The sequence below is a fragment of the Erythrolamprus reginae genome, chromosome 12 (genome assembly GCF_031021105.1).
Source record: "Erythrolamprus reginae isolate rEryReg1 chromosome 12, rEryReg1.hap1, whole genome shotgun sequence".
NCBI lineage: Eukaryota > Metazoa > Chordata > Lepidosauria > Squamata > Dipsadidae > Erythrolamprus > Erythrolamprus reginae.
In genome coordinates, this window is record NC_091961.1 from 17603184 (window position 1) to 17628804 (window position 25621).

General features: G+C 39.9%; 1 protein-coding gene across 1 annotated transcript in view; it reads left to right on the forward strand.

The window, feature by feature from the left end:
* CAMK2B (calcium/calmodulin dependent protein kinase II beta) overlaps nucleotides 1–25621 on the forward strand; it is a 275191-nt gene that overhangs the window by 161631 nt on the left and 87939 nt on the right. The window contains exons 5-6 of the mRNA XM_070765550.1: nucleotides 2766–2831; nucleotides 21281–21353. Coding sequence (XP_070621651.1) covers nucleotides 2766–2831; nucleotides 21281–21353 — 139 coding nt within the window. The remainder of the gene's footprint in view (nucleotides 1–2765; nucleotides 2832–21280; nucleotides 21354–25621) is intronic.

Here is a 25621-nt window from a genome sequence, read left to right on the forward strand (position 1 = left end):
TAGGCAGGGGTGGCCAGCAGGCAGGACAGGGTGGAAATGAAGCTGCACGCCCAGCTCCAGCTGACTGGTGGCAGTAACTTCCTGGATTACCAGTCTCAGCTCGGCTCTCCCTTTTTCCCCCTGTTGCTGCTGCTGTGTGCTCCTCGCTGTTTTCCTTTTTCCTCCGTCCTGGCCTTGGACAAGCTTCCCTCTCTCCTGCCTGGCTCCCCTCCAGCCTCACACGGCCACCTCCCAAGGCCAGGAAAACCATGCCACGCCAAAACAGTCTGGGCTGCGGTCTTTTTCCCCTCGCGAAGTCCTCACTCCACCAACAGCTGAGATGAAAAGGCATTGTGTGGCAATAACAGTTCACTTGAACGATGATGATCATTCAAGCCACTCCCACCTGGTCATTTGGCCAGGAAGCCACTCCTACCAAGTCACATGACCATCAAGCCACACCCACAAAACAAGCTACACGCAGTAAAATTTTTGGCTGCCCATTACTGACTATAGGGTTATAAAAAGTAGGTTTTAGAAAGGGAGAAAATGGGGGGAAAGAAAGGATATGAAAAAGTGAATAAGCTTAGATTATTATTTTTGTCATGAAGATGTAGTTGAAAGTTGTGCATTGAATGAAACAAGAACAGTATACGATGGAAGTAAGGCAAACAAATGGAATGCTTAGCAAATAATTCAGTAGTGAATGAAAGAAAAGGATGTGATGCTTCCTTGGTTGCTCAAGGTATTTTGTGGATAAGCGCATTAAGGTACATTTGTGGTGATGTTAGGGGTGTGTTTGTTGGAAGTATCGATGCACATGTAGTTTTGTAAGTGGATGACCCTGTACTGTTAGCTGAGAATCCAAAAGATCTGCTTGTTCCAAAGGTGCTTTTTCAAGAGGCAACTGGACTGTCTGGTTCTTCTTTCATGACATTTCACTTCTCATCCAAGAAGCTTCTTCAGCTCAGAGATTGAATGAGAAGCAAAACATCTTCAAAGAAAAACCAGAAAATTCAGCTGCCTCTTGAAAAAGCACTTTTGGGACAACCATGATCTGGATGACCTGAATCTCCATAGACAAAAAAATCTTAATGTAAATTGTACTGTGCAATAAAGAGTATGGATATATCAAAGCAATGTTTTATTTATTTATTTATTTATTTATTTATTCATTCATTCATTCATTCATTCATTCAATCAATTTTTTTTAATGCCACCCTTCTTTTTAGACTCAGGGAGGCTTACAACACGTTAGCAATAGCACTTTTGAACAGAGCCAGCATATTGCCCCCACAATTCAGGTCCTCATTTTACCCACCTCGGAAGGATGGAAGTCTGAGTCAACCTTGAGTAAGTGATGAGACTTGAACCGCTAACCTGCAGATCTAGCAGTCAGCTTTAGTGGCCTGCAGTACTGCACTTGACCCACTGCGCCACCTTGGCTCATTCAATGGTTGGGTTATCCAAAAAGACAGCATGGACACTTACAAGTTATATATAAATGTCACATAACTAGAACAAGGAGATGTATTTGTTGAATTCCTACATGGAACATTTGCTCAAAATTGGGGAAATGTTTTGAGAAATTTCAGATGGTAGAAAAGTAGTGATATGGGAGATTTAGAAAATTGTAACTGGATGGAGTTGATCAGATCCTCAAAAACAATGAACATGTTCAAGGTAATATATGAATCAGTTTATGAACAAGAATATCTTGTAACGAGAAAAAGAAATATAGAAGTCTCCTGAATGGTAATGATGTAAATTAAATTTAGCTGTGTTTCTTTCCTTTTGAAATTCATGCCTTAAATGGCTTTGGTATGTTATTTTTTACTTGTTTACTGTATTGTAAGATTGCTTACATTGAAATAATTAGTCCTCTATCTGGATGAGAGATAAAATATAAGAACTTCTCCCAAAGAGGAGAAGAGAGAAAGAAGAAAAAGAAAGTGGACAAAGATTTTAAACTACATATATTTAAAATTAGAATAATTTTTCAAAATAAGGTTAGAAAAATTAGGCCTTTTCTGACCTAATAAATACAGTTTTGCCACATTAGCAAGCCTTGACAGATGTTCAGCAAGCTAGACTTATGTTGGTTTTGGTGAGATTCCTTGATGGAATAGAAATTGGGTCCATGACAATTCATTTGGGTCATGGGCCAGGCAATTATGTAAGAGGCTGAAAGACCGTAAATGCTCCAAGCCTTTCAGGAATAGTTGTATTCAGTGGTTATAATGGGAAGAAGGAATAACCTTGAGGAACAGAAGGGAAAAAAGTCTGATTAAAAATATATATCTGAGCCCTGGCCAGAATTATAACATGAGAAAGTTTCTTAGGCAAGACCCTTCTTAGAGATTGTCAATCATGCAGGTCATGAGTGTCCCAAAAGTGCTTTTTCAAAAAGCAACTGGACTTCCTTTGTTTTTACTTGAAGATGTTTCCGCTTCTTATCCAAGACTCCTTGGAATCTTCAATATGCAGTAACCTTCAGTTCTGAAGAAGCTTCTTGGATGAGAAACAAAACATCTTCAAGCAAAAACAAAGAAAGTCCAGTTGCCTTTTGAAACAGCACTTTTTGGAAGACCCTTTCTTGTTCTCATGAAGATAAAGGGATGGGATAGGGAGAATTACATTCAGTATTGCTTTATGATTAAAGTAATATTGACATGTATGAACTTCGTAGCTTGGTCTGCTGTGAAGGGCTGACAGTGGTATACTCTCCAACTGTCCTGTTGACATGTGTCAATTTTGGTTGAAATGTCATTTGTGTCACCTTGCAGGGTCACGGGTGGTGAGCTCTTTGAAGACATTGTTGCCAGAGAATATTACAGTGAAGCTGATGCAAGGTGAGTGGTAACTCCACATCCACTTGTCCCCCCCTCCATCCTTCTCCCTCCTCCAGCCCCCCCTCTCTCTTCCCAGATCCCACTCCAGCTTGAACCTGTGAAATATGAACCCATCTGTGATCAGGGAGGTAGGGGTGGGGGTTGGAGCCACATGGTTGTATTCAAAAGATTTCACATGCTTGCAGTGATATTCTCACATCCTTTGGCACCAGTGGTTGCCATAATGTGCCCTGTTGCTTCATACAATGCCAGCCAACTCTCCCATACATCTTTGGACTCCTGCATTTGATTACATAGCAGAGGGTGGGGGTCCCGTTCAGCTCACAGTTGTGAAGCAGATAGAATTTATGTGACACATTGCAGGGTTAGAAGAGATGTACGTATCCTAGTTACTTCCCGTGCCTTCCCCGCCCTCCCATTTATATAAGACATGAGTACTCTCAGTATATCTGATCATTTAAGGATATTCTCTTTCCCAAATGGACTTTCATCAGAGCAGGTCACTCCCCAGTTACCAGTTCTTGGCTAAAGGAAGTGCGACAGGTGAGAGAAGTTTGATTGGGGTGGCTGGAGTGCTCCCACTACTACAAACAAGGCTTAATCTGTAGTTGAGTATCTCAAGTTCAAATGGGATCTTAGCCTTCTTATAAAGGAAGTTGTTGTTAGTACTTTCACACTTTAACTTTTTCATCCTACTTCAAACGTAGAGAGATTTTTATTGCTCTAACCTAGAGTTTGGAGGTTGTATGGTCTCTTTTGCAGATGTGGTCTAACCAGGATAGTTGAGATAAGAACTGTTTTTTTTTTAAGGATTCAGGAATATTGGCAATAAGGAATAAAAAATTGGATGGGACAGAACTGAAATGAGTGTTTGGTGGGCAAAGTGTCTGTCATTAGCAAAGAGCTTCAGGAGTTGAAGCATCAAGTCCCCCAAATTACAAAACAGAGTTGTATTTGAGAAGTGTTCATAGCTACAATACAATGACAGCTGGGTGTCTGAAGTTTGTCAACCTAGATTGGAAGGAGTTCCAGCCTTTGGAGTGGTGTAGAGGAGCAAAGGCTGAGGAGATAGCAGGAGGTACCAAAGAAGACATCAAGAAATGTAGATGTCAGTTTAAAGCTTTCGTAACAAGAGATTGTTGACCAGGGCATGAACATGATGAAATACATTGTGTATTTATTTCTGTTTGAATTAAGAAACCTGGTTGCCCATAGCCATTTCCCAAGTGTTCCAGACATTTAGTAATGAATCCATTCTAAGAGAGGGAAGCCACAGCAATCCCAAAGTTTAGAATCTGGTGTAATTCTTCCCCCACAATTCAGTTTTTCTATATTGTTTCTTTCCTATCTTGTTCCTCCCATGCTTCAGCAATGAGAGAAATAACCACAGGAGCGAAGAATAATTCTACCATAAATGCCAGCCCCATGTTTTTGATATTGAATGCTCCTTAAACAGCAACCTCTGGGGTTTTGTACTCTGTAAAAGATCAGGGACAATGATAGTCTGGTGTATCTTGTGTTTTGTTTAAGCACCTCTGATTTGATGGTAACCCTGAATGAAAACCTTAGATCCTTTCTCATGGTGGCTTTCTGCCCATAAAGAAGGGCCTAGTGATAGAAAAGCATTCTCTGTTAATCCTAAATACAGGTAGTCCTTGACTCACAACAGTTCATTTGGTGACCATTCAATGTTACAACAACACTGAAAAAAAGTGACCCTATGACCATTGCAGCATCCCTGTTGCAGATCGCGTGATTTACATTCTGATGCTTGACATTTAACTCATATTTATGACTGTTACAGTGTCCCAGAGTCACACGATCCCCTTTTGCAACCTTCTGACAAGCAAAGTCAATGGGGAAACCCAATTTACTAAACCAAATGTGTTATTAATTTAAGAACTGCATTGATTTACTTAACAAATGTGATGAGAAAAGTCGTAGAATGTGGTAAATTTCTCATTTAGCAACATAAATTTTTGGCTAAATTGTGGTCGTAAGTTGAGGACTATCTGTATTTGCCTTCAGAACAGCCCTGCTAAGTACATTGGAACTATAGGTAGGAAGGCAGGAACAAGTGTGTGTGCAAAATGATTACCAAGTACAAATACAATCTCTGAAATTGATCCACCTTCATCTTGCAAAGCCAGGTGGTACCTTAAAACAGTGTTTTTCAATCTTGTCAAATTTGCAGTGTATGGACTTCTTTCTCTGCTGTCTGGAGAATTCTGGGTGTTGAAGTTCATACATCTTAAAGTTGCCAAGATTGAGAAATACTGACTTAGAAACTTCCTCTTTAGTCTGCCATCTCTTGCCCAAATTAAGCAATGTTCTCTTTAACCAAAAAAGCCAACTCTGCTCCATGCTGCATTAACAGAGGAATAGAATCAAGTATTAATAAGAATAAGAACAGAAGTATTAATTCTACTTTTGAATGCCTTGGTAAGACCACACTTTGAATACTGCATTCAGCTTCGGTTGCCATAATGTAAAAAAGATGTTGAGACCAGTGGTGGGTTTCATTTACCTTTGCTACTGGGTTTGGGAACAGGAGTGCGTGCATGTGATGCTTCTGTGCATGTGCAGAATATCCTGCACATACACAGAATATCTGTGATGATGTCTGGCCGGTGGGAGGAGGCTCCTGCCAGTGCTGCTATCAGTTCGCCCAAAACTGAGCTCAACCGGTAGAAACCCATCACTGGTTGAGACTCTAGAAAAAGTGCAGAGAAGAACAACAAAGATGATTAAGGGACTAGAGGCTAAAACATATGAAGAATGATTGCAGGAACTGGATATGTCTAGTTTAATGAAAGGAAGGACATGATAGCAGTCTTCCAATATCTTGGGGGTTGCCACAAAGAAGAGGCAAAGCACCTGAGGGCAGGACAAAAAGCAATGGATAAAAATTAAACAAGGAGAGAAGCAACCTAGAACAAAGGTGAACTTTCCTGACAATTAGAACAATTAATCAGTGGAACAAATTCTCTCCAGAAGTGGAAGTTTTAAATAAGAGATTGGACAACCACTTGTCTGAAATGGAACAGGGATTCATGCCTGAGCATGGGGTTAGACTTAGAAGATCTGCTAAGTCCCATCCAATTCTGTTATTCAGTTCGGTTTCTTTTCTTCTCTTGAAAAAAGAGCTGAATATTGACAGATTAGTATGTGTTCCCAGTTCCAGCAGTTATGCTCAGTTAGCCTTGGAGAGAGGTTAGGTACAGCTAATAGCATAATTCCCCAAATAACTGAATTAATAGGAGCAATAAAACCTATGCAGGGAGTTCAGAAAATTACACAAGCAAGCCACACACATGCATCTGTATCCAGTATCTTACACATCAAGGTATGGTGGGCCAGACAGGCTTAACCAAAATGAGAGACATTGTCCAAGAGGTCAGGACCAAAAGAAGTTCAATGGGATAGGATGTAATTCAGGCACATGAGAATAATTGAAGCACACATGTTATGAACAAGTTGGCCTCTCCCTTATAGTTTCACAAAACTATCGGAGGGGAGATACCACTTTTGTATAGAGTGGTACCCCAAGTGGCTTGCTTGAACCACTGTATTGTTCAGTTTTGGCATAGCTTGCCAGGGTGACCCTTGTGTGCTTCACATCATGTGTGAACCAAGCCATTTTAGCTTGTTTAACAAACCACAGCAAGAGAAAACAGCACAGTGGGTGTTCCCTGCATATAGACTTTTGTTTTGCAATAGTATAATGTTTTGTTTTTCTTAATAACTCCACTTACTAACTTTATCACTCCACTCAGTTGTCATATAGATGTGAACTGAAGGAGTCCCCAGTTGGATTCTTCAGTTTGTAATTGTATCCAGTATCTTATGTGCCGCTTTTATCTGTATATAAATTGTAAAGAGAAAATAAAAAGTAAGACAAACTAATACAGACTAAAGAAAAAGAGAAAGAAAAAAGCAAGAAAAGATTTTTAAAAATTAAAAGAAAATTTTTGGATTTTCCCGTGCAGCTAATATAAATATGATTACCAAGTTTTCTATGATTTTTTTTAAAAAAGCCCTCACCTTTTTCCTGTTATTTAATTTTATTTTTTAGTCTTCAAGCCAAATCTCATTGTGTTTTTTTTCTAGTTACATGCAACCCCCCTGCCCCAAAATGTAAGGATTTATGTTAGCCATAAATGTAGACATTACGTTTTCTCTAACCAAGGAAGTCATTTTAGTCATCTTTGGAAATTGCATCATCTTCACCAACCAGTTTCGGCCTTGTGGAAGACTTTTTCACAACCCCCCCCCCCCCCCCCGAGGCCTCAGGGAAGCTCCCCTGAAGCACCAGAGTGCGAAAAACAGCCCAACATGCAAGTTCGGAAAAACAAACTTCCGGTTTGGCTGTTGTGCTGTTTTTCGCACTTTGGAGGCTTCGGGGAAGTTTCCTGAAGCCTCAGAGTGTAAAAAATGGCCCAACGGGCAAACCAGAAGTTTGGAAAAATGGATTTCTAGTTTGCCCATTGTACTGTTTTTTACATTCTGGGGCTTAAGGAAGCTACCCTGAAACCTCCGGAGTGCGAAAAACAGCACAATGGGCTAATGGGCAATCTGTTTTTCCGAACTTCCAGTTTGCCACTTTTTCACTGTCCCAGGCTTTAGTGATGCCTATGCAAATGGGTGGGAGTGGGTTGTGCACATGTGCAGGGGACAGTGCGTTGGGTGCACATGTGTAACGGGAGGGAATGGGTGTGGGCATGTGCTCACACACTAGCATGCGAACCAAAAAAAGTTCGCCATCACTGTCCTAGTATATCATAATAAGTTAAACATTTATGTTTACTTATCACTTCTCACCTATAAAATGCTTCTTAGCTGACAGCCAAAAAGGTATTTTGGGGCATAACCTAGATTTATTTATTTCATACTCTAAAAATAGCCCACCCTGACATAATGATTTATGAAATCTACATTAATCTTAGATTTTTTTATATCATATTTGTGCCATCCAAATCTCAGATAATCTCCAACAGCCTTCTATTTCTTAACAACATCCACTTCCATCTAAGTTAACAGTGCAAAGTATAATTTGAAATCTGGTAGACCCAATCCCCCTCTTCCTTTGCATCTTATAATATATATAATACTCAGGGTTTCCCCCCAACCAATCAAATTTAGTTATATCTTTTGTTACTGTTTAAATTATTATTGAAACAAAAATAACATTCTAGGCACTTAACAAACAATTCATATTTGTCATAGTAATAGTGAAGTATTTTACCTTCTCATTTTATTCATTAATTTAGTTTGATCTTGTATCTTAAATTTTTTGTTAACATTTTATTATTCTGTTTATTAATCTTGAAACTTGCTAAAGCCCCAAATTCTTTTAATTTACTTATTAAAAGTCCTATTCACTTTGAAAGGTTTGCTAAAAGAAACAAGTCATCCACAAGTACGGGATTATTTTAATCCAGAAGAACACAGAAAATGGCACAGTAACCACAAAATATTTTTAAATGCAGAAATAAGGCCTTTGACCATTGGAACTGGACTTTTTTGTTTAAAATTTTAGAAGAAACAATTTGGGAGGGGATTATAGAAAGTGTGGAATTGATTTATACTTCACAGATGGCCAAATAATTGTTTGATGGCCATGTATCTTGATGGGACTGAAATCCAGAACAATTGCAAAATATTTAATTGGCTGCTGTCCAACTGAATGGTCTGAAGTCCATTCATGCTTTGAACTACAACTGCCCTCATGTCTACTTGGAAGTCCAGTGGTCAGGGGTCAGAAGAACTATAGAATATAATGTCTGGAGAGTGCTAGGATGATGATGTGAGAGGGTAATTAAAATCAGTGACTGTTCCCCATTCACCAACCTCGTGTCCTCTGTGCTTTTTTAACTTTTGAAATGGAATCTTGCTTTCTACTGCTTTTCAGAGTTTTCATCGCTTTCTAAGCCCAAGTTTATTGCAGGAATTCTCTAAAGCAAGTGGCAGAGCAAATCAGAGCAAGAGATTCAGAAACGGTTCGTCCATTGACCTTCAAGATGGTATCCTAAAAATTCTGTGGGCATCCGAATAGGACACACACTGTTAAGCTCATAGCCTGACCCACCACATAGAACTAAAGCACATACTGTATTCAGAATTGCCAGATGATACAGCTCTTCCTTGACTATACCACTAAGATTGTAGCTGTAGGATTATATGTTGGAACATGCCTAATATCAGCATTTTTCTTCTGGGAGAAAACTTGCTGATCTTTCTATTAATAGGAAATACTTGACGTGGGAGAACATTCCAGGATGTGATCTGATGCCACCTAATTATTTAGAATATTTGATAAATTCTCTTTATTAGAAGAGAGAGGTATTATTAAACAAAGTCCTCAGTGCTGGAGTGCAAATATGAACATAATTTTGAAGACAGTTACCCTAACAAGGTATCAATAGGTGCAAATTTAATAGAAAAATTATGCAAATCTGTACTCAATAATAAGAATTTTATCAGCATTGCTCAATATGGCACTTATAGTTGCCACATCTAGAATCTTTAGCTATCAGAAAACTAAAAAGAATTCTGCGAACTGTTGTCTAGCAATTCTTGCTGGAACAAATTGTCTTAAGGATTATTTTTTGCCTACATGTAGCTTTTAGCTTTTCAGCTATCTACAAAAATATTAATAGAACTACAGAGGTTGACTAGAATGGTCTCCCATATAAGAAGCACAGGACTGGGGAAGAAGAGGCACTGATGGGTCAAATTAGGATTTCCATGAATAGATTCCTGGAGGAAGAGTGACAGATCCAGAGAAGCGTGGTGATAGCATCTAGAAGAGCATGAATTGATTTAGGCTAGGATTGAAAGAGGCAGAGAGGAAGAATCTGCACTTAGACTATTAGGTTAGAGTCTCAATCAGTGGGATAGGGTGAGGGACCTATCATAAGTCTTGTCCATATACAAAGTCAAGGCCTGGGCGTCAGATCCAGCCCACGAGGTACTTCAATCTGGCCTGTGGCACCGCCCTGGAAACAGTGAACTGATCCACAGTGCTTCTGCCAGCAAAAATGGGCTCCTGGGCTCTGTTTTCACTAGCAGAGGGTTGCAGGAGGCCATGGCAGCCAAAAATGGAGCTTAGGATCCTTTTTTTCGCTTGTGCAGCACTCAGGTCACCACCGGCATCCCTGACAGGAGTGACGTTGAGTTAGTCACACCTACCCTAGTAACACCCACCCCTCCCCCCTCGGCCTGATGTGGCCCTCAATGAAATCAAGTTTGACACCCCTGATATATAAGTGTGAACAATCCCTTATTCCATGTTATGTCCTATGGGTAACCAAAACCATGTTATCACTACTAGCTTCTTGTATGGACACACGGGAGTGTTTTTCTTCCCTCCCCACTTAAAATAGTGCTACATTAGCAGGACCAAGGTGAGATGTTCAGAAGTAAATCTAAACAACAACCAGCTGATGAGGTTGTAGACATGGTTAGACAATATACTGTAGTTTGCAGGTATGGAAACCCCTAGTTATGACTATAGGTTGTTTTTTTTTACTACTTCTGACTTAAATTCAGAGGAGCACGTGGGTGGCTCAAGTAGTTGGAACACTGGGAGGAGATTAGCCAGTCGGTGTTTGAGACTCCAGAGCTGCCATGGGGCAGGTTGAGCTCTCATCCTTCACTCCAGCTCCTGCCGGGGACATTAAAAGAGCCTCCAACTGAGCATCCGCAGGGCAATTGTGATGTTACTGAATGATCCTTTCAACCTGGGAACACCTCTGTGCTTTTGATTTAAAAAGGCATTTTTAAAAAAACGCAAAAGTCAAATTCATAGATTTCCTCCTCCTCCCTTCATTACCTGTCAGACTGTTCCTCCCTCCTCTTTTCAGGTGGCTTCTGAACTGCAGCCCCTTAAAGGGTCTCTGAATGCCAAGTGTCTCTTTTAGAAGTGGGGGTGGGGAGGCTCTTCACCCTTAATATGGGGCTGATTTGCGCAACCGCTTCCATCTTCCTAAACATCCTTGGTTGGAAGAGAAGGGAAAATCCACTGTCTGGCTTGGTTTCCCCATTCTCACACCCTGGCTGGGCTCAGTTTATGGTGCCATTAACAGTTGCTGACCTGCACTCATCTTGTGATAACCCTGCTGTGGTCTCTGAGCTTTCACAACATTGTTTCTCTCCTTCTCTCGTTCTCCCATATCTTCCCCTGCCCCGTGTCCCTTTCTGTCTGTCCATCTGTCTGTCCGTCCTGTGGATCATTCCTTTCCCTGCACTCCTTTGGAATCCCTGATCTTGATTTCGTGCCATGCATATTTTTGTTACTGTCTCCACTCCACTTTGTTTGGGTAATCTCTCCTCCCTCCCTCCTTGTCCTCTTCTCTCTCTCTCTCTCTCTCACTGTCCTTCCTCCCTGCTGCTCCTCTTCTGTGCGTGGTTCCCCCTTGTCCTCCCAACCCCTGTTGTCGGCCTCCCCCCTTTTCCCCACCCCCCTTCTCTCCCCTCCTTTCCTTCCCGTTTTGTTTTGCAGTCACTGTATCCATCAGATATTAGAAAGCGTAACTTACATTCACCACTATGCCATTGTGCACAGGGATTTGAAGGTCAGTATACATATGCCTTTCACCCTCTTAGAATGTGGGGTTGGGAGGATAGGGCACTGCCATAATAAATTGAACCTGGCCAAGTCTGGGGCTTCGCAGTGCCAGATTCCTTTTCTGGTTTGGCATATGGGGTGGGCAATTATTCAGAGACTGTTTCTTTCCCACCTTGAACCTGCATGGCTATATCCTTCTCCTCTGGGCAACACTCCAACAAAGGCAGATGGGTGCAGGCAGGTAGGAGAACTGGGATGTCCCTCCCACACCAGCACACAGGCCTGGATCTATACCCAGTTCCAGATTATCTTGGGGCAACAACTCCTTCTGGGCACATGGGGAAGGGGCAAAGTCACCGCGGCATGCTTCCTCCATTCCTTTGTCCACTTGTGCTTGTATGTGTGCTCTTTCTCTTTCCCCCTCTCCCTCTTTCTCTTTCCTGGTCTACACTGATGATTTACCACAATTGCTTCTTCCCAACTCTTGCCCTTTTTTTCCTTTGGAGCCAAAGCATCATCTTATATCCTCTTGAGATCAGAACGGATACAGGTTGTGGTTGGGCTGGAGTGCATGCCATTGATGCAAATAAAGGAACACCCAATTCAGGATGCTTAGTCTATCTGGACGATTGAGAATAGTTTCTAGATTAGACTTTCCTGGACATTGGACACATTAATCCAGCCTCCCTTAACCCTTTGCTTTGTGAGAGGAAATGGGATGCTGTGGATTCTGTTTCATTACTTTGGAGTGCATTATGCACAATATTGATGGGCGCTTCAGTTTCTTGACTTATTTAGTGATTCAGAATGTGGTGCTATTTCATAAATACCTAGCGGTTTCTCTCATTCAGGATCCCAGCTTTGAAAGTTGTAGAATGGGGAAGGGAAATCTAATTAAAATAAATTGAATTCCCTCCATTTAAAAAACTCCTTGAAAATCTATAGGGGACGGGAAAAGAAAAATAGAAGGGGATCACAAGCAAGACAGATTCCCTTTACCATTTTTGAATGAATAGAGGAGGGGAAAAGATTCATTCAAGGATTAGCATCCATTCTGAACTGCAGCTCTGGCATAAGAGCCATTGATGAAACAAAACATCTAGTCAAATCCTAATTCCTTTGAGTGGGGAGTGTCATATAGTGAAGAGGACGGAAGTGATTTAAAGTGAGCTCTAAAGAAATGGAAATGAATGAAGTATAAATATGTTAACATATGTGCATGTGTGCATGCGGATTATAGTCCATACATCTCAGTCAAGAGGGCTTCATTTTGCAGAAGATCCACTTGAGTTGATAATAGCACAGAATGTTGGAAAAGTCTCTGGAATAATTCACTATTTGAAAGGATAGGAAGCTTTTATGGAAAATAGACCTTATGGGTTTCTGCCAAGGAAAGCTGAAACATTGTTCTACCACCCTGAACAAGAACAAAGACACAATGTCTGTCACCATTTTTAAGCTTGCATTTGGGCTTCCAGAGAACAGAGTATGACCAAGAGTTCATTTGCAAACCAGGCAACCCACCTGAATCCACTGTTACCTGTTCCATCTGACTGGGGAAGTGGTGGCTGGGGAAGCGAGGATTTTCCAGTGTTCAGTGAAATATATGTGCAATAAGGAAGCTGTACAGAGATGCAAGTTGTGTTCTTCAGATTTCTAAATCAACCATTCTGAGACCATTTCTTAATTTCCATTCTATTTGTTAGATACTGTCTGGCTCCAGCAAAAATGTTCAAATAAACCAGTCTGGCAAATAACCTTGCCCCCCCCCCCCCCCCCCCAATTCTGTGATCTTCTAACCATCTGTTTGGTTGAATGTTTCTTAATTTATTTCCTAAATTGTATGGGATAAAGTATAGCGAACTGAGTAAACAAAATCCAAGGATGAAATGCTTCTGGGAATGGTTGTGCATGTTGAATTACATTTCACTCTGTTTTTCATTTTTGCCAATCTCCCATTTAGGCTGTTGCATTTCTGTCTGATTTCAGGAATGTAGGAAATAATGTAATGCAGTTGTGTGTGCATTTTTCTTCATAAATATTTTTGTGTGCATGCAATTTTCCATCCTAGGGATTATTTACATGTGTTGTTAAAGTTGTAATCTCTGTCGCAACATTTTGAAAAATGCATTTATCATTATGTTCCAGTTCTCATATAAGTTTCAAAAAAGTGATTTAGTTGGCATTAAAATGCAATCTGAAGACATTTTTCCCCTGACCCCAATTGATTTTTTTTCAAACCCTCCCCCACCCAAACCATATTTTTTTCTAATTTTGACTTTACTGATCTTTAGAACAGAGAAATTTCCATTCATATTTAAGATTTTAAAACTTGGGCTTCCCCTTCTAGTGCATCTATTTTATTGCTTTTTGTTCCTTTAACTGGAAACTCACAGCACAGTAATTTGTCATTTTATTACTGAATTTTGGACTGAGAATTTCAGAAGGGTAGGAAAAGAAGAGGCTGGCCATGTGTCAGTTAGAAGTCTGTTGTGATATCTACATGATGACATCGCCAATGGTCTAGATAGTCCTTTAAATACCATTGGCTCTGTGTATGTGCTTTACCCCCCTCCCCAAAGGCAGAAATTATCACCACGAGACATATAACTAGGGGCCTATGAGCTAGGTGGAGGCTAGCTCATAGGCCCCTAAGCTTTTGCAAAGCTTACTTTACTTGGTAAACCAAGAGAAATTTGGTGTCCTCTCTCCTTCTGTTCAGGAGGAACAATAACCCATGACATCAGGGACCAAATAGTTGCATCTTAAACATGTTTAAGTGCAAGTAACTTCAAGCTACTGGTAGAGCCAGTGGGGTTCCAGAGGAAGCTTGTGGTTTCCTCTGAGGATCTCCTGGCCATGCCCTTAATCATTGCCTTGAGTGTCTGGGAATATCTTGAGTATCTCGCACTACATCACTCCTAGACAACTTCTACTTATATGTTGAACTCAGGATGTACCTTGGTTACTGAGAACCTCTGGGAAGTGAAGTTCCAGAAAGCCTGATTATGATCCAGAATTTTTTCCCCTGTACAGGGCACAGGGCCCAGTTATTTGAGAGACAGCCTGTCTACCATGGTGTCTGTCCAACCAATACAACCTGACAGGGTCAATCCACTCTTGCGCCTTTCAGTTAGTCAGTGTTATCATAATCCAGGAAATGCACCTTATCCGATGCTCCCTAGAAAAAGTTATCCTGCCCTGAGATCTGGGTGGCTCCCAACCTAGTGATATTCTGAAAGTCCTTGAAGGTGCCTGTTTTCCCACACCTTGAACTAGGATAGATGGAACACCTTTTAATATATTTTTCCATGTCTTTGTTATTATTTTTCTTGTTCTATATTTGTTTTGCTTTTTATTACTCACATGGTATTTTACTATTTGCTTTTTGTGCACTTCCTAGAGTTTTTCAGAGTCATTTGGAGTCTGGTGGCACCTAAATTGAAAACATTAAATTGTGGGGGGCAATCTGCTGCTTCTGTAAACTGCTTAGAGAGGGCTGTAAAGCAGTATATAAGTCTAAATGCTATTGCTATTAAATTAAGAATAGTTGATGGGTATATGGTGAGCGAGGTATTTCCCTTCATCGAATCAGCATTCAATTTTTTTTTTTTAATTACGTGTCTCAAATAATAACTGAATCTCCAGTCTGGGTGCTAAATACAACTCCCAGTGGTAGTAAGGTTTTCTGTAGTCACAAGATTGACTTGCTTAGAAAAAGATGTTCACATGTGCTGGGCTAGTTTCCAAAGCTCTTCTAACACTTGGCATCATTTTCCATAATGTGCAGATGGCTGCTGCCAAGTTAGCCTTTAGAAAAGGACAGTGCTATTTCTGGATCCTGACCGTACCATGTCCCAGTTTCCTAGAGGAAGTATTTTTCTGGCTTTCCCAAGAAGCCCACAGCTGACATTAAAGAATATGCCTCTTCAGAGATCAAGTCAAGCTCATTTGGTGGCTCGGATTCCTCCATGTACTTTTTTTGGCCACAGTGCAGAAATGGTTTGTCCCATTTTCTTCTGGGATGTTTTACGGATTTCCCCATCTAACATAAACCCTTGCTATTTTCCTGGAGGTGTCCCATTTCCCAAACTGGGCCAACACGGTTTCATGTCTGAGATCAATTAAGGCATTCTAGATGCTGCCATGTGCTAATGTATCTATTACCTTTTTCTGTAGCAAATAACAGATCTGCAGCAAATAAAGTCCCAGGTCTATAATAAGGCATAGTTTTATGTTCCTTTCCATAATTCCCAGCACTGCAAAGATTTTAAACATAATTTGTAATACAGCCATGAAAACCCAAGTTGGGCATATGTGGGTGTCTATTTACCAGTGCACTTTAGCAAAGCTATTTTCAAATACCCCCTTTAAAATATGCCTCTCTGTACACCGTAAATAAAGTTTTTCTGCATCTAGGATGTAAAAAGTGAGCACATTTCAATTTGTCATGAAACAAACGTCATTTCCTAAAATCTCATTGATATTTTGAGATCTGTTAGCAAAGCATTTAGATCTGTTCAACAAGACACGTGACTTTCAGAATACCTATAACAAGCAGAGATCTGTATCTGCAGTGGGTTGCTCCTGGTTTCAGCCCAGTTCTAAGATGCTCTGCCCACCCTCCTGGGACACTTCTGCACATGCGTGAACCCGGTAATAAAGGGGTTTGAATCCACAACAGGGTCTGTATATCTGCCATAGGCTACAGATATAGGTATACTCCAACAATATATTTCTAATAGGGGAAACATCACTGCAGTTGTATTGAAAAGGTGCATTTGCTGACAATTCATAGGAAGCTTTAGACTTTTTTGATGCTGGCCAAGAAAAAAAAAGGCTGCAATTCTAGTGTTCACAGTCTCCTCCTATGAAAGAAACCAGATTCTGCCAAGAGTAAAATATAAGAAGACTTCAAAAGAACCTGTCTTGGACAATTTTTCCCTCCGGAAGATTATGGGAAATCATTTCTTCAAGAAGAAAAGCACACTAGTATCCTCCAGTTCCTTAGCGGCTGAAATGGAATGGGAGTTGCACAATGGCAGAAAATATATCATGATTAATACCTATTGATAAATGCCCTTAATCTATTACATTCCTCTTTGAAGTGTCCACTAAGGTAGTTACTTGCTGTCTCCACTGTTTTGAGGTATTCTATGCAAAAAAGGTTACTTCCTATTATCTGATCTGGGTTTTCCATTTCCAGATCTATTGGATGGTCTTGGGTTCTTATCCTATCCACTTTCTCTGCCTCTTGTCTGGTTTTATATCTCTGTCCTATTGGTCCATATTTGTCCTTCTGGGGTGCTACAATTCTTGGTACTGCTGCTTTTTCCAATTCAGCTGTTTGATTACAGCATTAGCTTAACCAGAGCTTTTTTTGAAGAGGGCAGGAAAGTATTAGCCTAGCAAAATAGTCCGGAGAGGAAGCTGGATCCAATTGATTAATTCTACTTTATTGTAAGATTACATTAATAGAATCTTGCAAGTCTGAAAGTAAATTTCTCCTCCGCTACCTTTACAGCTCAAGAGACTAGGGAGGGTCCCTTCTGAGATGTTTATCACTCCAACATTCCTTAACTGTGGGCTAAGCTCTTATCTTACTATTCCCCTTGCTGTGGATTCTCCCCGTCTTCCAAGGTCATTCCTGCAAGGCAATGAGGCGATTGCCTTGGACCTCTTCCAGCATATCATTTAGTATTTGAAATGATCAAATGGGTCAATAGTGTTCAATCAAAGCAACAAATGGTTTTCCCACCCCCTTTTTCAATAGACAATTAATTTTAATACATAAAATGGAGAAGGAAATGTATTGATCTCAAATGCAGCAAGAAAGAAGGGTTTAGTATATGGAGGGAACATTCAATGACCAGTTTGCCCTCTGTGCTTCTAGCTTCTTAAACAATCTCTGTTCATGCCCTAAAGGAGGTTATCTGCACTCACTTTTATAACTCCACAGTGGTTAATCCAAAATGTCATTTAGGGGGGAAATAGGAACTGCAGACTTTCCACCAATAGGATAAATATTGGTATGTGTTTAGTTTTGGCTAGTACATTCATCCCTGTAGCAACTGTGACAGCAGCCTGATAATGAGAATAGTTGTGCCATGATATCTTGAAAGCATTAATGCTCTGATTTGCTTTGCAAAAATCTGGCAGATAACTACATGGCTTTTACATGACTCTGAACTCATGTAACTTTTTTTGGGGGTAGCTGTTCAAGTCAGCAGAGAAAGAAAGAAGTCAGAATACAAAAAAGAAGAGGTAGTTGCTGATAAACAGGAGGTGTGATGCCTTCAGCAGTCCTGTGGTACATATCAGTTTAAACCCCTGCCCCGATTTTTTCCAAGCAAATGCTTATTGAGAACACTGAATCTGCATCTCCCATTGATCTAACCCAGGCATTATTATGCTGGGTTGTTGAGAGTTGGACAGGGACCCAGTTCAAGTCTCTACTTAATAATGAAGCTCATGGGGTCACTTTTGGCCACTTCATCTTGCTCAAATCCAGTTTCCTACACAAAATTGATCTGAGAATAAAATGAGAGGAAACACACGCATATATCCCAACTCAAGTTAGGAAAGATGAGGAAGTAAATTGTTGTAAATTAAAAAAAATACTGAGATAATGAAGGTTTCACAATACCTTACCTAATGGTGGTTCTCAAGAATATAATTTGGGAGATTTATTGATGCAGAAAATTGGGTCCTGATAATAGTCAGACCCTACATTACAGTTTTATAACTAACTTGTTTTAATGAGCCATATGAAAAGCTAGCTGGACATGGATGGTAGGATAAATACAGTTAATAAAGTTTTTAAAAATCAGAGTTACAAACTCTTTGCAGTGATTCCACAAGACAAAATGAGATTGGTCTACCCCTAGGAGGAGACTTAGGCCTGATAGCTTCCTGAACTCATTTTTGAATGTCTCAAAGTAACCAAATATATTTGAATGGAAAAGTCACAACAACTAGCAAATGTTATTGGACTGAGTCCTTTCTCAGTCCACGGCATGTTTCACCTAAAGGACATTTTTTAGGACTCTTGTCGATTTCTGTCTTTCAAAATGGCACATAATGCCAAAAAAGGTGAAGCAGGGGTTGATGTCCCCAGCCCAGTGTGGAATCAAGAGCCATTTTACTCTATTTGTACAGAAAAAAGGATATTCCAAGGTGTGAGTACAGTAATCTTCCCAGAGGCAAATAAAAAGCCATTTAAAATTTATGTTTCCTAAAATATGTCCTAGGTTGATCCTATCCTTTTGTTTTATCAGATAGTGATACCAAATTAAAATTTTTCAACCATGGCAACTTTGAGATGTGTGAGCTTAAAGTTGCTAAGATTAAGAAACACTAGTTTAAAAGAATATATCCTTGTCAATAAAAATATCATGGGTTCTAAGAGGAACATAGCAATTGTATTTTGTGATTGTTTTAAACAATAATTCCCCCCCCTCCCCACAACAGAACTGTATAGAGGAAAACGAGCTTTGCACAATCTTAAAGATCAATAGTCATTCACTTTTTAGGGATAAATGTATCAATAGAAATTACTATGCCATATTAAGAAGGAATTATTATTAACACCTACTTTGCAGATAAATTACCCCGAGTAAGAGCTATTTCCTTATTAGGTGGACGTTCACTAAAGTTATTGCATATTTATGGAGTAGCTTTGGGTGCCATGTTGGCTGATACACACCCAAGAAAGTCAGTAATGGCTGGCAATTGCTATTGAAGGGTTGCTGCTGTATGCTCTCTGGAAATGGGTTTTGAGGAAGGAAAATTCCTGGTTACCACAGTAGTTAATGTCATTTTTAAAGAATTCTATATGCTGATTACAAAAGCTAGTGTTATTGTCCTATCCCATATGCGATGACTGGAAATAGTTGAGAGATTCCTTCAGTCTTGCTTGAAACCTCCTTTTATAGTCTAAGCAGGTATATCCACTTTGGCAAGGGGGATACTCCTTTTAAAAAAAAACATTATTACATGAGCCTAGCAGTCATCCAATAACATCACCAAAAGAGGTAGAGTCAAAAATTGCCTGTTTAATTGTTAATCTTACTGGTGTAATTATTTCAAAAACAAACATTGGTGCATTAAACCCATTAGAAGCTTAATATACTTAATACAAGGAATATTGACAGAGAATATTTAGAAAGTTGTGAACAGTTGTGGGTTGATTTTCATGCAATGCCATCAGTATGGTTTTGGAAAATTGTAGGCTGGGCAGATTGAACTTTAAGCAACCAAAAAATTCATTCTCCTTAAGCAAAATCTTCTGCAGATGTCTGATCTCATTTCCAAATGCTTTTTGGATATAATTGTATGCCGCGCCGAGTCTGCGGAGAGGGGCGGCATACAAATATAAATAAATAAATAAATAAATAAATAAATAAATAAATAAATAAATAAATAAATAAATAAATAAATAAATAAATAAATAAATAAATAAATAAATAAATAAATAAATAAATCACTGACAATCTATATAGTGATGGTTCAGTGGCAGAAGAAATGGATTTGTTTTGTGCCTGTTCATAACATCCAGTTTTCCAAAATGGATTGATATTCTTCTGAAAATGTCTCCTGGAACTATATAGAAGGGATTGTAAAGGTTAGGGGTGAATAGCAAATCTAAAGTATCTCACCCTGCCCAGGAATAAATCTAATACAGGTAGTCCTCAACTTATGACCACATCTGACCCCAAAATTTATGTTGTTAAGTGAGAAATTTGTTAAGTGAGTATTACCCTATTTTATGACTTCTCTTGCCACATTTGTTAAGTGAATCCCAGCAGTTGTTAAATTAGCAACACGGTTGTTAAGTGAATCTGGTTTCCCCCTCGATTTTCCTTGTCAGAAGGTTGCAAAAGATCACATGACCCCAGAGTGCTGCAACTGTCGTAAATGTGAGTCAGTTGTCAAGCATCCAAATGTAAATCACAGTGGCCATGGGGATGTTACGACAGTCATAAGTACAAAAAAATGGTCATAAATCCATTTTTTCAATCCCATTGTAACATTGTATGGTCACTCAATCAACTGTTTTAAGTCGAGGACTACCTCCACGATGCCCTAAATCCATGCAGTTCCAGTAACATCCTGAGGATGAAAGATATACTGGACCTCAAGCAATTGGTTACCAAGTTGATCTTAAAGATCTGAGAGGACCACTGCGAGGAATCATCTCTTAGCTTTGAGCATTATAACATCCCTGCCAATAGGAGGCCTCTGTATTAATTTCCCACAGGGATCCATCCACCCCAGCGTTGCAGTGAAGGTGTGTGAAGGGGACTGACGACAGCTGCTGCACAAAGCTTCAGGGCGACAGTTCAGGGCAAACGTTAATGCACTTGGACTTTATCGTGCCTGAAAGATGCTGGGTGCTGATAGCAAGCTTGGTTTGTTGTTCATGGGAGCTTTACTTCCAGATCAAGGTAGAAGATGGGATTGCTGTCAGTTCTCCTATGATCTCATTAGTGACTGTTCTTCTGCCTTTCTTGAGTGCAGCATCAGACATCCATCTGCTGTAAGCTCTGTCTCTTAGCTGGTAGGGTTTCAGTCCCTCTTGGTTCTTGGGCCTTTCTCTCGGGGGGGGGGGGGGGGAGGGGAGGTAGCGTCCCCTTTCTTCAGCCTTACTTTCACTTTCCCACAGTGTGCATCTGTAACTTGGGTTTCTCATCTTGCAGAGAGGAAATCAGATTCCTTTATTTCCCATGTCCTCCCCCCCCCTCTTCCTTCTTTTCCTCTTCCGTTTTCCTTTTCCTTATTTTTCCTGCATTATTCCCTCCACCCACCCCACCACCCACCAGCCTGTGCGGTTGTTACCACTTCACCGTGAACTAACACGCCCCCTGGTGTTTGCATGCAGTCATTGCATCCAGCAGATCCTGGAGGCTGTTCTCCATTGCCACCAAATGGGGGTCGTCCACAGAGACCTCAAGGTGAGTTTTCTTTCCCCACTGCTCTGTCCGTCTGTCCGTCTTTGTATCTTTGCATGTTTTTTTTTAAAAAAAACTTCCGTAAAGAAGAAGTTGGAACACTTCTGAATGGTTCAAACTAAATTTCCTGAAAAACGTGTTCGAAACCCCTAAAACTTTAACCTTACAGACGACTTCTCCCCGTTTCTAAGAGGTCTGTAAGGAGCATCCATAAGCGCACCACTGTGCCTACCGTCCCTGTCCTACTGTCCTATTGTCCTCTTTTATCGTTACTTTTTACTTATATTTATACAAACTACTATGCTATACATGTTTGACAGACAAACAAACAAACAAAAATCTTTAGACAGTTGTGCAATTTGTTTCTTGATCTTGCATTTATTAGGTCATCCCTCTGACAAGACTAATCAGAAATCAGCTTAATTTAATGGCAGCTTTGTTGTATGTTTTGCTGTGTTCTAGCCTGGCTTGGACAAATAGGGGAGATCTACTGCCTGATGAACCTTATCATCTTAACATTCCAAGCACTGGGTGAAACCATCACTCCTTGAGTTCCCTCTAGAGGTGATTAGAATAAGTAAATACTGTTGGGTCAGACCCCCCAGAAAAAGCTATCAAGCCCAGTACAGTATTCTATTCCTTTAGGAGTCCTCTTGAAGGACCTCAGCGTAACAGGCTTTGAAGAAGACCCAGCTATGCTGACTTTATACCTCATGATAATCTGGTTTGTTTTGCCCAGCGAGATGGGATCTATGGTCTTCATGCTGCCCCGTAGCATCCTTATATCAAACTGCTGATTTGGGTTGCACTGTTTTCCATTTCTTTTGCCTCTGAAAATAGCAGAACTATTTGCTTTACAGCTTGCCTTCTCCCCCCCTTTACCCCTCCTTCATGCACTCAGATATGCACCCACCCTCTTTCCCCATGCAACATGCATTCTAGAGCCCTAAGAATCTAGATTAAAAAAAGAAAGATTCCTAAACTCAGAATAAACCAGGAACGTATGGAAAGTATGCCCCCACATTTGCTACAATTACCAGTAAATCAAGAAGATAATAATTTTCCACCTTGAGCAAAAGTAAGGCCAAAATAACTGGATTCTACATGTTAAAGAGACAGTTGATTTTTTTACCAAGCTGCAGAAATATAATTGGGAAGCCAAGCTGTTTTGTTCTGAGTTTTGCAGAACTAAGAAATCATTAGCTTTTAAGGAACATGAAAGAATTAGTTGCAACCATTTCTCTTCAAACAACAGACTGCATCTTTCATTGAACTTCAGAGGTCAAGTTAGAGCATGCTTGAAGGAGGCTGTTTAGTAGGAATTCATGGTAAGATATCAGGGGTGCTATATATCCTAGATATCTAAATTCTGGGACTTGGATGACTTCACAGAACCAGTGGATTGTACAAGTGCAATTTAGACTGCCTAGCAGATTTCTTTGGACCACTTGTGCAAGTCTTAGAATGTGAAATACCTCTGAGGTCTTTGCGATGGACACCAGAATAAACACGGACCACAGAGCTGGGATTTATGGGTCACTTTATTAATTTAAATCTGGATCTGTAGAGGTGAATCAAATGGGGTGGAACTCACATTCAAACATTCTTGGGCAACTATGGGTGAAGCTCCTTGCTGAGCAAAGGAAAGATCCCCTTGAACTTGGCCTTGAACTTCCTTGCTCTTAGTCATGTCCAAGGCACGTGGGAAGGTTCTACCTGGACTTTACAGTTCTATCCATCCATCCTGTCATATCTCTGTAATTGTATATCTTCCCCTCCCAGCATTGCCGAAATACTTTGGAGCTCCCTGTAAGATAGCATTCCTTTCTGCATGCTTGCATGGTGTTTTTAGTCCTTGCACTTTAATGCAGTTTGGTGAATTTGAGCTGATTTCTGGGTAGCTGTTGGACGACCAACCAGGAAATCCATAGGTAGGACATAGGAACAGCCAAATCCCAATATTTCCATCAAACTTGAACTATCATTTGGTTCCCCAACTTATTTACTCCTTGCCTTCTTCCACTTTCCTTTAGCCATTCATTTTCCCACCCTTTCCAACTTTTTTTTCTTCCTGTGCTTCGGTGTCTGGGTCAAGACTTTAACCCAAACAGTGATGTTTGTAGACAGAGCAGCTGTAATCTTTCTTCTTCTAGAATGTGCATGCATTCTATGTCTAGTTTAAATGTGTGCAAATGATTTATTTCTATGAGTTTTTGCTGTATTGGGTATCTGATTGTGGTACATACCTTGTCCAGCCTCTTTATAACACTTCTTTGGATTGAGGTGTTACTGGAGTATTATAAAGAGATCATATGTCATAAGTTTAATGGTTAAGATTAAGCAATGTCTGGGTGTGTTGTAGTGGCAATAAAGGAGGGGAACCTTGACAAATCAATCCCCTCCACTTGTCTCTGTGTCCTGGGAATTTATGTTGGAAAAGTTCTGTCTGTATCTGTTGGTCTTTTATTAAAAAAGATCTGGGCTACCCCTCTCATTCCACTTCTGTGGTTATTATTTCTTGTTAGGCTTTGGAACAGGAATTGGTCCAAAAGTTAAACACTTTAACATTTTTTTAAAAAAAGAAATAAACCTGGCAAAATTGCTTAACACCTTTAACTTTCTGCTCAACATAAGCAGGACTCAATTGTTTGGGATGTCAAGCTAATTGGAGAGTTTATTTCTGGAGTCAAGCAAAGCATCAATACCTGAAAATTATTTGGTTTATTTCAACAGCTGGCTTTACTTGCAGTGGAATTGCCTTCACAAATGCCTAATAAAGTTGTGCATAAACCTATCTAAACTCTTAACAGGGAAGATGTGCAAACATATCTCAGAGCCTTGGACAGTGTTACTTAAGTAGGAAAAAACTTTTCCATTCCATGGTTGAAAGTTTTTGCTTCTTCCAAGGATTTACCTATGGTAACATGGTTTGGTATGGGAAAGCTTGTGGTTCTTCATAGTTGTTAAAATAAAATCTCTGAGAGATGAAATGTGATTTCACATGCATCGGATAATGTATGGGTTTGCTTTCTAAATGGAGTTGTACAATTTTAAACTAGCTTCTATTATTCCAAGGAAGGGGCTTTTGGGGAAGCAGTTTTGGGAAAATACAGTGCCAATGATAATCCACCTATGGTAATCTGTAAGAGTGTATAGGTAGTCCTCATTTACCGACTGTCTTTGAGTGAGTGTAGAAAGATACGACACTTGAAAATAAAATAGCTTTGTAACCAATTGTTGCATTTACAAGTGTCACAGTTTCCCTCAGTCACATGATCACCATTTGCAAACACAACTGGCTTCCAATAAACAGAATTAAATCACAAGTCATATGATGTTTTGTTTAATGGCCATGGTGATTCACTTAACAATGGAAGCAGAAATGGCATTGTAAGATCATTGTGGTCATATGTTTTTTCCCTTAGTGACCACAGTGCTTAATGATGTAGTTGTTGGTCCTAAATTGTGGTCAGTAAGTGAGGACTACCTGTATTGACAAGAAATGTTCCTGTATTAATAACTCACACTTGTCTACTCATACTTTACAACAAAAGGCTATCCATCTATTAATGTATTTACTGATATTTGCGACTAAACAAAAGCCTGTGATGCAGATTTTGTTTCTTATGCAAATAAAAGATACAGTATAAAAACGAAAACATTCATGTGGTGTTACTTTATGAAAAAATGCAGCTTAAATGGTTCAGTTCTAAATTTAGTATTTCCAGAGACCAACTAAAATTAAGGGGACTAAATTTAGTCACATTTTTTTTCATTTCCTTCAGTTTGTTCTAGGGATAACTCAATCTGGAAGCGACCTATTATCTCCTAATATCTACCTTAGTGTTCATAATAACTGGGTGCTTTGAAAAATTAGTTGTGGCAAGGCAGACTTTCTCCACGGTCTTTCCGACAAATAAGTACATTTTTTAAAAGACATTTTAAAAAGATTTTTTTAAATTTTCAAGCTCAGAGTTAACGTATAAAACACTTTGCACTCATGATAATCTGAAGCAGGGGTGAAATTCAACAGGTTCTAACCGATTCTGGAGAACCGTTAGCAGAAATTTTGAGTAGTTCAGAGAACTGGCAGATACCCCCTCTGGCTGGCCCCAGAGTGGGTTGGGAATGGAGATTTTGCAATATCCTTCCCCGTCATGCCCACAAAGCCATGACCACCAAATCACTAGGGAAAATTTTTGAATTTCACCCCTGATCTCATGTGTTAATGTCAGATTGTAATGCCTTGGAAAGACCACACTGCATCCAGC